The 12873-nt window shown below is 34.0% G+C and overlaps 1 protein-coding gene across 8 annotated transcripts in view; it reads left to right on the top strand.

Annotated features, from left to right (window-relative positions):
• LOC132720681 (liprin-beta-1-like) overlaps positions 1-12873 on the top strand; it is a 97912-nt gene that overhangs the window by 76014 nt on the left and 9025 nt on the right. For all 8 annotated transcript variants that reach the window (XM_060704874.1, XM_060704866.1, XM_060704889.1 and 5 more), the window contains 8 exons: positions 314-436; positions 2534-2684; positions 3388-3499; positions 4118-4206; positions 4998-5123; positions 5613-5744; positions 6681-6869; positions 9760-9894. In XM_060704874.1, the coding sequence (XP_060560857.1) occupies positions 314-436; positions 2534-2684; positions 3388-3499; positions 4118-4206; positions 4998-5123; positions 5613-5744; positions 6681-6869; positions 9760-9894 (1057 nt within the window). The remainder of the gene's footprint in view (positions 1-313; positions 437-2533; positions 2685-3387; positions 3500-4117; positions 4207-4997; positions 5124-5612; positions 5745-6680; positions 6870-9759; positions 9895-12873) is intronic.

Below are 12873 nucleotides of genomic sequence, written 5' to 3' on the forward strand. Positions count from 1 at the left end.
ATGAATTTCTACTTAAAGCGGCTTTCAACTTTTATATTTTGTAAGAAAATAGTAATTCTATGTTGTTTCAAACTAAGTATATCAGTAACTTTATCTTGGAAAAATGCATCATATCACTGTAAAGCCTTTTTCAACACAGCGTCCTGAGAGCTATTTATAGCGCGACAGTGACGTTTGCTTCTCAAAATAGAAAATCAGGAAATGAATGGTTCACTTTACTATTATACATAATAGAAACAAGTAATTTGCAAGTAATGTGGAAAATAATAGCTAAACAAGTTATAAGAAAAAAACAAACATGTTGGGGTTTTAGGTTAAAACGGAGTGGTTCGCAAGACTTCCATGAGCGTGAGAGAACGGAAGAGTTTAGACGTGGTGGTATACGGGCAACCGCTACAGCACGACTTGGCTGGTCCAAGGATGTAAAGAGAGAGCAGTAAGTTTATTATAAAGACTGAGCCGTGTCGCGACAAAACCAACATAATGGTTTTGCGATCAGCATGGATCCAGACCAGCCTGCGCATCCGCGCAGTCTGATCAGGATCCATGCTGTTCGCTATCAGTTTCTCTACTTGTTATAGGGTTTGTAAGCGAACAGCATGGATCCTGATCAGACTGCGCGGATGCTTGCATGCTGGTCGCAAACCCACTATGTTGGTTTTGTCGTGACACGGCTCAAATGATTTTCTGATGTCCGAAACCATGGCAAAAAATCATGCCAGGTATAAAACTGGTTACACTGTTTGTGTTTATGATTGGTCCATTTACCATTGCCACCTGAATGGTTCACAAGAGTCCCAACCATGGCTGAGTGGTTAAGGTCTTCAACCCATTTAGCCTCTTACCACTGTGGGTTAAAATCCCGCCATATACTTTCATGTGAAGATGCTAGAGCTAAGTGTTGGTTCTTCTAATCAGGTGCCTGCTTGTGTCTGAAAAAATGCTTTTGTCTGAAATAATGCTTGTGTCTGAAAAAATGCTTGTGTCTGAAATAATGCTTGCTTCTGAAAAAATGCTTGTGTCTGAAATAATGCTTGTGTCTGAAATAATGCTTGTGTCTGAAATAATGCTCAAATCTGAAATGATGCTCAAATCTGAAATGATGCTCAAATCTGAAATAATGCTCAAATCTGAAATAATGCTCATGTCTGAAATAATGCTTGTGCCTGAAATAATGCATAAAGGGGCACCTGAAGTTTTCCTCCAACAGTTAAATATTATAAAAGCTCCAATATGTAAATACTTTAATCAGTTATCATGAAGATGATAGAATTATGTGAAATTTTTATCTTATCTTCAGCATATGATATATTGCGAATAACCCTTAAAATGGCGACCAGGGGAGAAAATTTCTGTATGAAAAGCATCTTTTGTAATTCTTGCAAATAAATGTCCAAGTGATGGAATAATGAATTTTAATGTTGTTATATCTCAAAAGGACTTCTTTTTCTCGAGCTATTTTTGCTCAATACAGCTGATATTTTGTAGGCTGTGTAATAACTGAATATACCAAATTTGTTTTTTACCTCCTTTTCTGAGATACAGAATTTTACCTCCTTTTCTGAGGTATAGATTTTCACCTCATTTTCTTAGGTACAGATTTTCACCTCCTTTTCTGAGGTATAGATTTTCACACCTCATTTTCTGAGGTACAGATTTTCACCTCCTTTTCTGAGGTATAGATTTTCACACCTCCTTTTCTCACATATAGATTTTCACAACTCCTTTTCTGAGGTATAGATTTTCACACCTCCTTTTCTTAGGTGAAAGTTTTCACACCTCCTTTTCTGAAGTACAGATTTTCACTTCCTTTTCTGAGGTAAAAGTTTTCACACCTCCTTTTCTGAGGTACAGATTTTCACTTCCTTTTCTGAGGTACAGATTTTCATCTCCTTTTCTGAGGTACAGATTTTCACCTCCTTTTCTGAGGTACAGATTTTCACCTCCTTTTTTGAGGTACAGATTTTCACACCTCCTTTTCTGAGGTATAGTTTTTCACACCTCCTTTTCTTAGGTAAAAGTTTTCACACCTCCTTTTCTGAGGTATAGATTTTCACACCTCCTTTTCTTAGGTAAAAGTTTTCACACCTCCTTTTCTGAGGTACAGATTTTACCTCCTTTTCTGAGGTACAGATTTTCAGCTCATTTTCTGAGGTACAGATTTTCACCTCCTTTTCTGAGGTACAGATTTTCACCTCATTTTCTGAGGTGTAGATTTTCACCTCCTTTTTTGAGGTACAGATTTTCACACCTCCTTTTCTGAGGTACAGTTTTTCACACCTCCTTTTCTTAGGTAAAAGTTTTCACACCTCCTTTTCTGAGGTACAGATTTTCACCTCCTTTTCTGAGGTACAACACCTCCTTTTCTGAGGTATAGATTTTCACACCTCCTTTTCTGAGGTACAGATTTTCACCTTTTTTCTGAGGTAAAGATTTTCACCTTCTTTTCTGAGGTACATATTACTAAGAAGCTTCAATCAAGCAATTTATAAGTTGAGGGACATGAATTCTTTGACATTTCTCATTATTACAGTGATTTGAGTGTGCCATTTGCCCGCTGGGACAGGGATCGTATTGTGTCATGGTTCAATGAAATTGGACTCAACATGTATTTAGCAGAGTTAAGACGATGGTGCCGAAATGGAGACCAGCTTTTGAAAGCCTCACCTCACGAATTAGAAAAGGTAACTTAATCTAGGGGAGAAAAGAAAATTGGGTGGGGGATGTAATAGTGAAACAAAAAAATTAGTGCTCTGCAGTGAAGGGACTATTTTGTTTGCAATTTACAATTACATTGAAATTCATTATGCATTTCATGATGTGAATTCATAGTCAATTATATGCTTGAAATATATTGTAAATTATATGCTTGGAATACATTGTAAAATTTTTGCTCAGACTATATTGTAAATGATATGCTTGGAATATATTGTAAATTTTTTGCTTGGAATACATTGTAAATTTTATGCTTGGAACACATTGTAAATTTCATGCTTGGAAAATAAATTTATGCTTGGAATACATTTTAAATTTCATGCTTTGAATACATTGTAAATTTTATGCTTGGAACACATTGTAAATTTCATGCTTGGAAAATAAATTTATGCTTGGAATACATTATAAATTTTATGCTTGGAAAACATTGTAAATTTTTTGTTTGGAACACACTATAAATTTCATGCTTGGAAAATAAATTCATGCTTTGAATACATAATAAATTTTATGCTTGGAATATAAATTTTATGCTTAGAATACATTATGAATTTTATGCTTGGAATTCATTATAAATCTTATGCTTGGAATACATTATAAATTTTATGCTTAGAATACATTATAAATGTTATGCTTGGAAAACATTGTAAATTTTATGCTTGGAATACATTGCAGGAACTAAATATGAGGAATCCACTACACAAGAAGAAGTTACAGTTAGCATTGCAAGCAATGAATTCAGGGAATTTATCTAAGGCCGGGGATCTGGATCATACTTGGGTCATGCGTAAGTTGTCACACTTTTATACTTCCTTGTCACTGAAGAATTTACACATGACACTGGTTCCAGAACTGGTTTTCATTAAAACTTCACAGGAGTAATCAGTACCAACACTAGTTATGCATATCGCCCACACATTCTTCTTGGGTGCACAAAATGGCAACCAGAGCTATAAATAGAAAAATCTTTTCCGGCTTTCACAGGTCAAATTTTCAGTTTCAGCACTCGTACTTTTGTGGAAATGTATGTAGCCATTATTTTGGCTACAAATATGCAATTTACGAAAGGTTAACACTGAATAGTTTCAGTGCCTTGAACTTTGTATAAAAATGGTTTGTGTTAACATTGAATAGTTTTAAGGGCTTTGAACTTAAAATGAAAAAAACAATTTGTGCAAACAAATTTGGAACTAAATTTTGGTTGCATGCGGGGGCATCCGTGGCGTGACAGCACATTTCTAGTTTGAGATGAAAGTCAGATCTTGGGTATTTGATTGGTCAAAAATTGCCACAGAATGTACATTGACCAATGAAAATCCTAACATTTGTCACAAAACTCGGAAAAAAAAAAAAGTTTAATTATTCTTAGATTGCAGTTTCTCATGGTTGTGTTTAACATTTATAGGATGGCTAGATGACATAGGATTGCCTCAATACAAAGATGCCTTCTTCGATGCAAGAGTTGATGGTAGAATGTTACATGCTCTGACTGTTGTAAGTTGTTTTATTTTAAACATAATGTGTTGTTATTTGCAATATTAATAAAGTGGAATGAACAAACGGTACAGATTTTAAGTTTTAAAGATTGCTTATTGATGATTACCAACATTTCGACTCGTGGTAAGTGAAAGTGTCAGCTCAAGAAACAATACTTAGTTTGGGTGGGAACATGAAATAACATTATACAAGACGTTCAAGGTATTTCTTCATTCTCACAAGAGGTTCTCATCATGGAGATTTAATCAGTTCTTGTTGAATTAAGATGTTATTAAAATGCCTTGTCATGATGAAATAACAAATTTTCTAAACGCACATGAAAAAAACATGACTTTCTACATGCAAAGATTCGTAAAAAAAAATAAAATAAAAAAAAAAAATAAGCAAGTTATTGCTTATCATTTTCATTGAAAGCTTTCTGAATGATAACTTCTTTGTTCTTATCCTATTGAATATTAATGAAAATTTTTTTTGAGCGAAGCACAAAATTTAATATTTTCCTTTAAAACTTTTGGTGACATAAATGGAATTCAACTCTATCTATATGTGACAATGGAAGCAAAATATTGCTGATGTTGACGTAAAATTCAAATCCCTTGTCATATAAACTATATGTCTTATAACAGTGTACTGTCTAGCAAGATTTATGCTCGTCTTACAAGTGAGTCAAACGAAAATACAATTGTTGCGTTAAATTAAGACCCCTGACTTATAATAAGTAACCCGTCTTATAGCCGAGTAAATAGAATTTTATTTATTTTAAAGCTACATGTTATGTATATTTTCAGGAGGATTTATTAGCACTTAAAGTGAGCAATGAACTTCATCACTACAGTATAAAACGTGGTATACAGATCTTACGATTAAACAACTTTAATCCCGGCTGTCTGAAACGTAGACCGTCCCCTGATGAAGTAAGACACATTTAATTGACATCAATACATTATCATATTTCTTATAGTTAAGTTATTATTTAAAATGAAGTGCATATATTATATGTGTATAGTACTTTAATCTAAGGCTGCTTCGTATGAAATTGCCCTGCCTTGAATCTGGATCAGTCCTTTATTAATTCAATAGCGTGGAATGTTGTTTACTAAACATATATAGTGTAAAGCGTTGATCATCGTTTATGAGGGTCTTTCTACATTGGCGGGAAAGGCTGTTTATATATCAATCACCTATATACTGCATGGAACAGCGTGCTTATGAAGTTATGGCTTAACTGATGTTTCAGTGTGTATATATTGAAATTTTGTAGACTAGAGGTTGGCTTTACTCAGTACTGGTCATTGGTTCACGCAGGCATGTTGTGTTGGTTGAAGAATACTTTGCGTTTGACTGCGTGTTTAATTAAATGTATTTTTAGTATTTCTATAATTGTATTGTTTTACTTCCTTCAGGGAACGTTGCATAATATACCAGGTGATGTTGCATTGTGGACAAATCACAGAGTGATGGAATGGTTACGAACGATAGATCTCTCAGAATACGCTCCAAATATGCGAGGAAGTGGGGTTCATGGTGCTCTCATGGTAAATACTCTTTTTCTTGCATATCAGAGAGGATTATCTCCCGTTAATACCGGAGCTGTAAAACCCTGTCTTACACCCCCCATGTAAGACAAGTCACATGCTTTAAACGAGGCCATTGCTGCAAGCCTTTTTGTGAATGAATTGCGTTCTAAGGATGACGTCATTGTATCATTATGAAAGAAGTTTGTAAGTTCATACACACTATAAGAGAAAAGTGTGTAATGAAAATATCAGTTTTCGTAATTTCTTTTCCAAAAATAATTGACATTTAATATGCAAAATAATGAATCCAACACTGGCTGTCGGTACAAACAAGAAAATCTAGCTCTGGGGTAACTGTTAAGCAGAAACTCAGAAGAGCCTTGTTACCCCTGTTAACAGTTACCCTTGAGCTAGATATTCCGGTCTGTACCGACAGCCAGTGTAAGATTCTTATAACACAATATAAATGATGTAAAAATAACTTGTATACATAACCTTTATATAATAAATATAAAGATAACTTCTTTATAAAGCCTTCAATGAAGAGAAGTATACTGTAAACCTAGCCCTAAGCAGGTCACAAAAGCCGATGAAATTGGTAAATGGTCAAGATACCTGACTATGATTCACTCGCCGCTTATTGTTGATGGATTGAATCCTGCCACGGATTTTGGATACTTTCAGTTAATGATCCAGATAACTTGCAGAAAATTGGAAGTTCAACTTGGGTCTTTCTCTTCTTATAAAAGTAGAAAGTGACCTCATGACCTTTCAAGTGTTGGTGTGATTTGGTACTGTAAAAGATAACTTTTAAATTGAGTTTAAATGGTAGATAGTGTAAAAAATTAGACTGTCATCTATAGGCAATCTGTTGCAAGGGCTAGTAAATGCATGTCATATAAACTTATTTTATGCATGACTTTAGTAAATAATCACAACTTTTCCCTATTTCAGGTATTAGAAAGCAGGTTTAATGCTGAGCTATTTGCTGTGTTATTGTCTATTCCGCAAAACAAGACGTTGTTAAGACGCCATCTAAACACGCATTTTGTGTCGCTGGTCGGCAACGAAATACAAATAAAGAAACGGGAGCAAGAGTCTTCCCCGGGATACATACCGCTGGTGCCAAATGCTAAAGTCAAGGTGAGTTAATATATGAGCCGTGTTTTGACAAAACCAACATAATGGGTTTGCGACCAGCATGGATCCAGACCAGCCTGCGCGTCCGCGCAGTCTGATCAGGATCCATGCTGTTCGCTTACAGACCCTATTACAAGTAAAGAAACTAATAGCGAACAGCATGGATCCTGATCAGACTGCGCGGATGCGCAGGCTGATCTGGATCCATGCTGGTCGCAAACCCATTATGTTGATTTTGTCGTGACGCAGCTCAATTATATTTTTTGTTGGGTCATAATATCAACTAGGACTGGACAGCAAAACTGTTGCAAGTCCTATTTTACTTCATATAAGTTTGTGGTCAACCTTCATTATCATGCTCTCTTCAGATGCCCCTATAAAAAGACTTTAAATGCCTCTTAGACTACAAATGCCTCTGAAAAGACTGAAAACTTCAAATGCTCCTACAAGGACTGCAAATACTTATGAAAAGACAGCAAATGCCCCAAAAAAACTTTAACTGCCGGCAAATGCCCCAAAAAAACTTCAACTGCCCCTAAAAAAGACTGGAAATGCCTCTTAGACTGCAAATGCCCTAAAAGTATTTCAAATGCCCCTCTAAAAAAGATTCAACTGCCTCTAAAAAAGACTGCAAATGCCTCTTGGACTGCATATGTCCCTAAAAAGACTGAAAACTTCAAATACTCCTATAAGGACTGCATATGTCTTGAAAAAGTCTTCAAATTCCCGAAAATGACTGCAAATGCTGCTTCAAAGACTGCTTGAGTTGCAAAGATGGAAAATACCTCCAAAAAGACTTCAAATACCCCTGAAAGTTTTGATGTTCCTAAAAGGACTGAAAACCTTAAAGGCCCCTAAAAAGTCTGCAAAATGAATGCCCCTTTAAAGACAGTAAAACCCCTAAAAGGACTGCAAAATTAATGCCCCTTTAAAGACAGTAAAACCCGTAAAAAGACTGCAAAATTAATGCCCCTTTAAAGACAGTGAAACCCCTAAAAAGACTGCAAAATTAATGCCCTTTTATAGACAGTAAAACCCCTAAAAAGACTGCAAAATTAATGCCCCTTTAAAGACAGTAAAACCCCTAAAAGGACTGCAAAATTAATGCCCCCTTTAAAGACAGTAAAACCCCTAAAAAGACTGCAAAATTAATGCCCCTTTAAAGACAGTAAACCCCTAAAAAGACTGCAAAATTTATGCCCCTTTAAAGACAGTAAACCCCTTTAAAGACTGCAAAATTAATGCCCCTTTATAGACAGTAAAACCCCTTAAAAGACTGCAAAATTAATGCCCCTTTAAAGACAGTAAAACTCCTTTAAAGACTGCAAAATTAATGCCCTTTATAGACAGTAAAACCTCTTAAAAGACTGCAAAATTAATGCCCCTTTAAAGACAGTAAAACCCCTAAAAAGACTGCAAAATTAATGCCCTTTTATAGACAGTAAAACCCCTAAAAAGACTGCAAAATTAATGCCCCGTTAAAGACAGTAAAAACCCCTAAAAGGACTGCAAAATTAATGCCCCCTTTAAAGACAGTAAAACCCCTAAATAGACTGCAAAATTAATGCCCCTTTAAAGACAGTAAAAACCCTAAAAAGACTGCAAAATTAATGCCCTTTAAAGACAGTAAAACCCCTTAAAAGACTGCAAAATTAATGCCCCTTTAAAGACAGTAAAACCCCTAAAAAGACTGCAAAATTAATGCCCCTTTAAAGACAGTAAAACCCCTAAAAAGACTGCAAAATTAATGCCCCTTTAAAGACAAAAAAAAACTAAAAAGACTGCAAAATTAATGCCCCTTTAAAGACAGTAAAACCCCTAAAAAGACTGCAAAATTAATGCCCCTTTAAAGACAGTAAAACCCCTAAAAAAGACTGCAAAATTAATGCCCCTTTAAAGACAGTAAAAATGCCCCTAAAAAGACTGCAAAATTAATGCCCCTTTAAAGACAGTAAAACCCCTAAAAAGACTGCAAAATTAATGCCCCTTTAAAGACAGTAAAACCCCTAAAAAGACTGCAAAATTAATGCCCCTTTAAAGACAGTAAACCCCTAAAAAGACTGCAAAATTTATGCCCCTTTAAAGACAGTAAACCCCCTTTAAAGACTGCAAAATTAATGCCCCTTTATAGACAGTAAAACCCCTTAAAAGACTGCAAAATTAATGCCCCTTTAAAGACAGTAAAACTCCTTTAAAGACTGCAAAATTAATGCCCCTTTATAGACAGTAAAACCTCTTAAAAGACTGCAAAATTAATGCCCCTTTAAAGACAGTAAAACCCCTAAAAAGATTGCAAAATTAATGCCCCTTTAAAGACAGTAAAATGCCCCTTTATAGACAGTAAAATGCTCCCTTACAGACTGTAAGTGCCGTTAAGACTGCAATTACCCCCAAAAGACTCCTTATATCCCTGATTTGCATTAGTTAAGTCATTAGTGAGGGTACTGGTAGAGACTTTTACTGAAATTATGTTGGCAGAATATGAAAAAATAAAAATGAGTCCCAGACAGTAGTGTGATAATTTTCCCCTTCAACATGATTTGAAGTTGAATGTTCAATATATCCCATTCCCTGCTTATGTTATTTAATGGGTAAATCATAAGTACAGTCCATACAAGTAGTGTAGGGCCTTGTCATTGAGGAAGGAAGGACTTAGGCAGATATAAGAAATAACATAACTTACAGTACCCAGTTGTATCATTTGACATGATGTTTAGTTTGTCATAGGTTTTTGTAAAGGTTTTTGTAAAGATGCATGTTGTTTTATTTACCAAGTATTTTGTCACTAGAATATATTGACAACTTTCCTACGTTATTATTAGAATAAATGTTAAAATTTATTACTTTATTTTTATAGCACAGCTTTATCTTCTGCTTTTCATGTGCTTTTCAGAAAGGAAAATTTGGTTTATTTGGTCACAAACGAAGCAAGTCGGAAACGGAAGCCGAAGGTTTCATTTGTCCGCTAGATCTAGCTCTACCCTTTGATAAACTCAAAATAAGTGCCTTACAATATCAGGGGAAAGAGGTCAGTAGAACTTTATATGATTTAAAAAAAATTTTGATCCATTTAAAAAGAGAAGGAAAAAAAGAACTATTTTGATCCATTTTAAAAGAGAAAAGAAAAGAAATGGAAAAAAACCCGCAAAATTTCCGATTTTCTGACATCCTGTCGTAATAAACAGGTATAAGGCACAAATAGGTGTAAGTAATTATTGTAAAGTTTTGTCACCTTTTGATTTTTTTTCAAGAGTTGCAACTGACTGGTTAAAAATCAACCTAATCTGAACGGCCATTTGTATTTTTTTTACAACTCCTTGCATTGGATAGGTTCAGTTTAAGATGGTACAAATAAACTGTACTATTGAAATAATCTGTGATAATTTGTTCATGAAATTTTTCTAGACAATTTTATAAGGAAAGAGAAAAAGAAAACGATTGAAACCCATGACTTGACATGGCCTGATATTTTTGGTGTTGTGTTCTTGTTTAAAAAGTTTATAGCTTATTTCTAAAATCTTAAGCTTTTCCGTGTTGTGTGGTATTTTTGAGTTTGAAGTATATTTTGCTTTTTAAGTTTTTAAAATTAAAAAAATAATAATCTGCCCAATGTTTGCCTTTGTGAAGATATCTTTGGGTTTAATGTTCTGAATTTTGCATTTGGAAACCAGTCAAAAACTTAGAGTTAATTTGATTGGTTTGATAATCAGAAACACATTTGAATTTGACTAATCATTAAAGCTCTTCTTTCAAAACTGGTTACTGATACCCTGCTTTTTAATGGACAGCTTGCATGATTTGGTTTGGTTTTTGATATTTGCTGGTTGTTTGTTTCATTGAAATTGTTTGCTGGATAAAAATTGATTCATTTGGAGTGATAATATGTGATATATCTCATTGTGAAGAAAATTTCAAAAAAAATTATACTGAATGAAGAAAAAGTGAAAATATAAAAAAAATGATTATTAAAAAAAAAATGAAATTGTTTCAGTATGTTAGTAAAAAAAACCCAAAAAACAAAGTTCTTCCTCCTCATAATTAAGGTGTCTGCCTCTAGGCCCAGGGATCATGGGTTCAAACCCTACTGTGGTCATGACCATGTTTTGTCAGATGAAACCAGTAGCTCCAGGAAGCAGAGTAGAGAGTGGTGTAGGATAAGCAGCAAGATTCCTTTACAGTTTACCTTATATAAATATGTTGAAATTTCGCTAAATTAACTTAAATGTACATCTAAGTGTATTATGTTTTTTGACGAGATATTTTGTTATAGATATTATATAGTAAACCCTCATGCTGTTGTTTCTTTATTTTTCAATTTATGTTTTGTCATTTATTTAATTATCTAAAAAACAATGTAGATTACTTAATTAGTTTGCCCTATTTCATCACTACATATTCTTTTCAATACTGAATCTTATTCATTTCAATGTAGAAATATGACAGAGAAAGATATTTGGAAATTACCAAAACTCTGTCTATATGTTGTTTTTACATAAAGTTTTGTTGTAACTTTTTATTTTTGCTTAAACCACCATTTTGTGAATATATTTATTTTATAGCATGTGGCGTCTTTTGTTTAGATCTGTGTTTTTAGGTCACTGTGTTTGTAGGTCACTGGTATAATAATTCATGTCAATATTAGTGAATACATGTATATGTGGTTGAATTATTACAGTAATGAAATAAAATTGTTTTTCTATGTTAATTGACTTTTCTGTTGAAAGAAGTAATGGTAGTGAACAGAAATTTTCTATTGGAAATAAGCATAAATTATGAAATACAATGTCTAAAACATGTTTTACAATATTAATACTTAATAGGTACAAGACTAAAGAAAGAATTGGAGCACCACACTAAATATGGTGATTACGTATTCTGGTATATACCGTACAAGGCGCTTCAATGATTAAATGCTAAAATCTCGCTTTTTCACGCAACGGAATGAACTTTGAAATATCTTAATTCATCTCTTCAAACCGATTTATATACGATCATAAATGAAAAGAGTAAGAATGGGCAAAAAAAAAGATGTTTGTCTATTTTGTGATCATGATTTCTGCAAGTGTCTAGAGGGATTGCTCCAACTCTGTATGGAGTTATATCCATTCTGTAGTGTTCTTGATTTAAGGACTTTGTCTGACAACAGGAAAAGTCTTCTTCCTTTTTTTTAAGCAACCCCCTAGATATATGTTTGGTGTTGTATTATTAATTTAATAAAAGGTATCCCAATGTTATTGGTTATAACATTTTACTTGCAGAAAATTATTGAATAATTGCTATTTACTTTCAATTGGCTTTCCCATTTATTAATTTATATATATGTATATGGAGATTATATGAATATATAAGTCTGGCATTCCACTGCCACCCCACTTTTACTCAGGAGCTCTTCAGCTTTTGCTTTAAAAGTATAAGACTTGCCAATTACCATCAATTTGGTGTATGCCTAATTTATTCACTGAGATCTTTTACATAATTTTTTGAAACATCCAATTTTATTCACAATTTTCAGAACTTTATCCATTTCACAACTTTTTTTTAACATAACAAGGTCTTTATGTGTTGCCTGCTACAGAGTCCGAACCACTCCTCAGAAACTCCTGGTGCAATTTCATCCAAACTTTACAGGAATGATCAATGATTTTTCTCAAGAGTTTTATAATGGCCCCTTTAATGATTTTTATCCAGACTACTCATCTTATACCACTAATTTCAATGAAACTATACACTGTTGAACAGTAGTAGCTCAAGTATTTGCACATATTACATGGGTTTTCCACTTGAATGAGTTATGGCCCTTGAATTGGCCTGTTAATGATTTTTGTGTACAGAGTAGCTACAACATGTAATTGGCTATCATCAGGCAACACATGTGATCACTGATCACATGTGACACAACAGTATAGAGCCTGGTCAGACTGCACGGATGTGGACACACTTTGGAATCCATTCCTAGAACATACCAGTTCTGAGCAATGAGTGTAAAGTTTCTTGCTCAAGGAAACAA

Source organism: Ruditapes philippinarum, unplaced genomic scaffold (genome assembly GCF_026571515.1).
Source record: "Ruditapes philippinarum isolate M1 unplaced genomic scaffold, ASM2657151v2 ctg2137_1_1_1_1, whole genome shotgun sequence".
Lineage (NCBI taxonomy): Eukaryota > Metazoa > Mollusca > Bivalvia > Venerida > Veneridae > Ruditapes > Ruditapes philippinarum.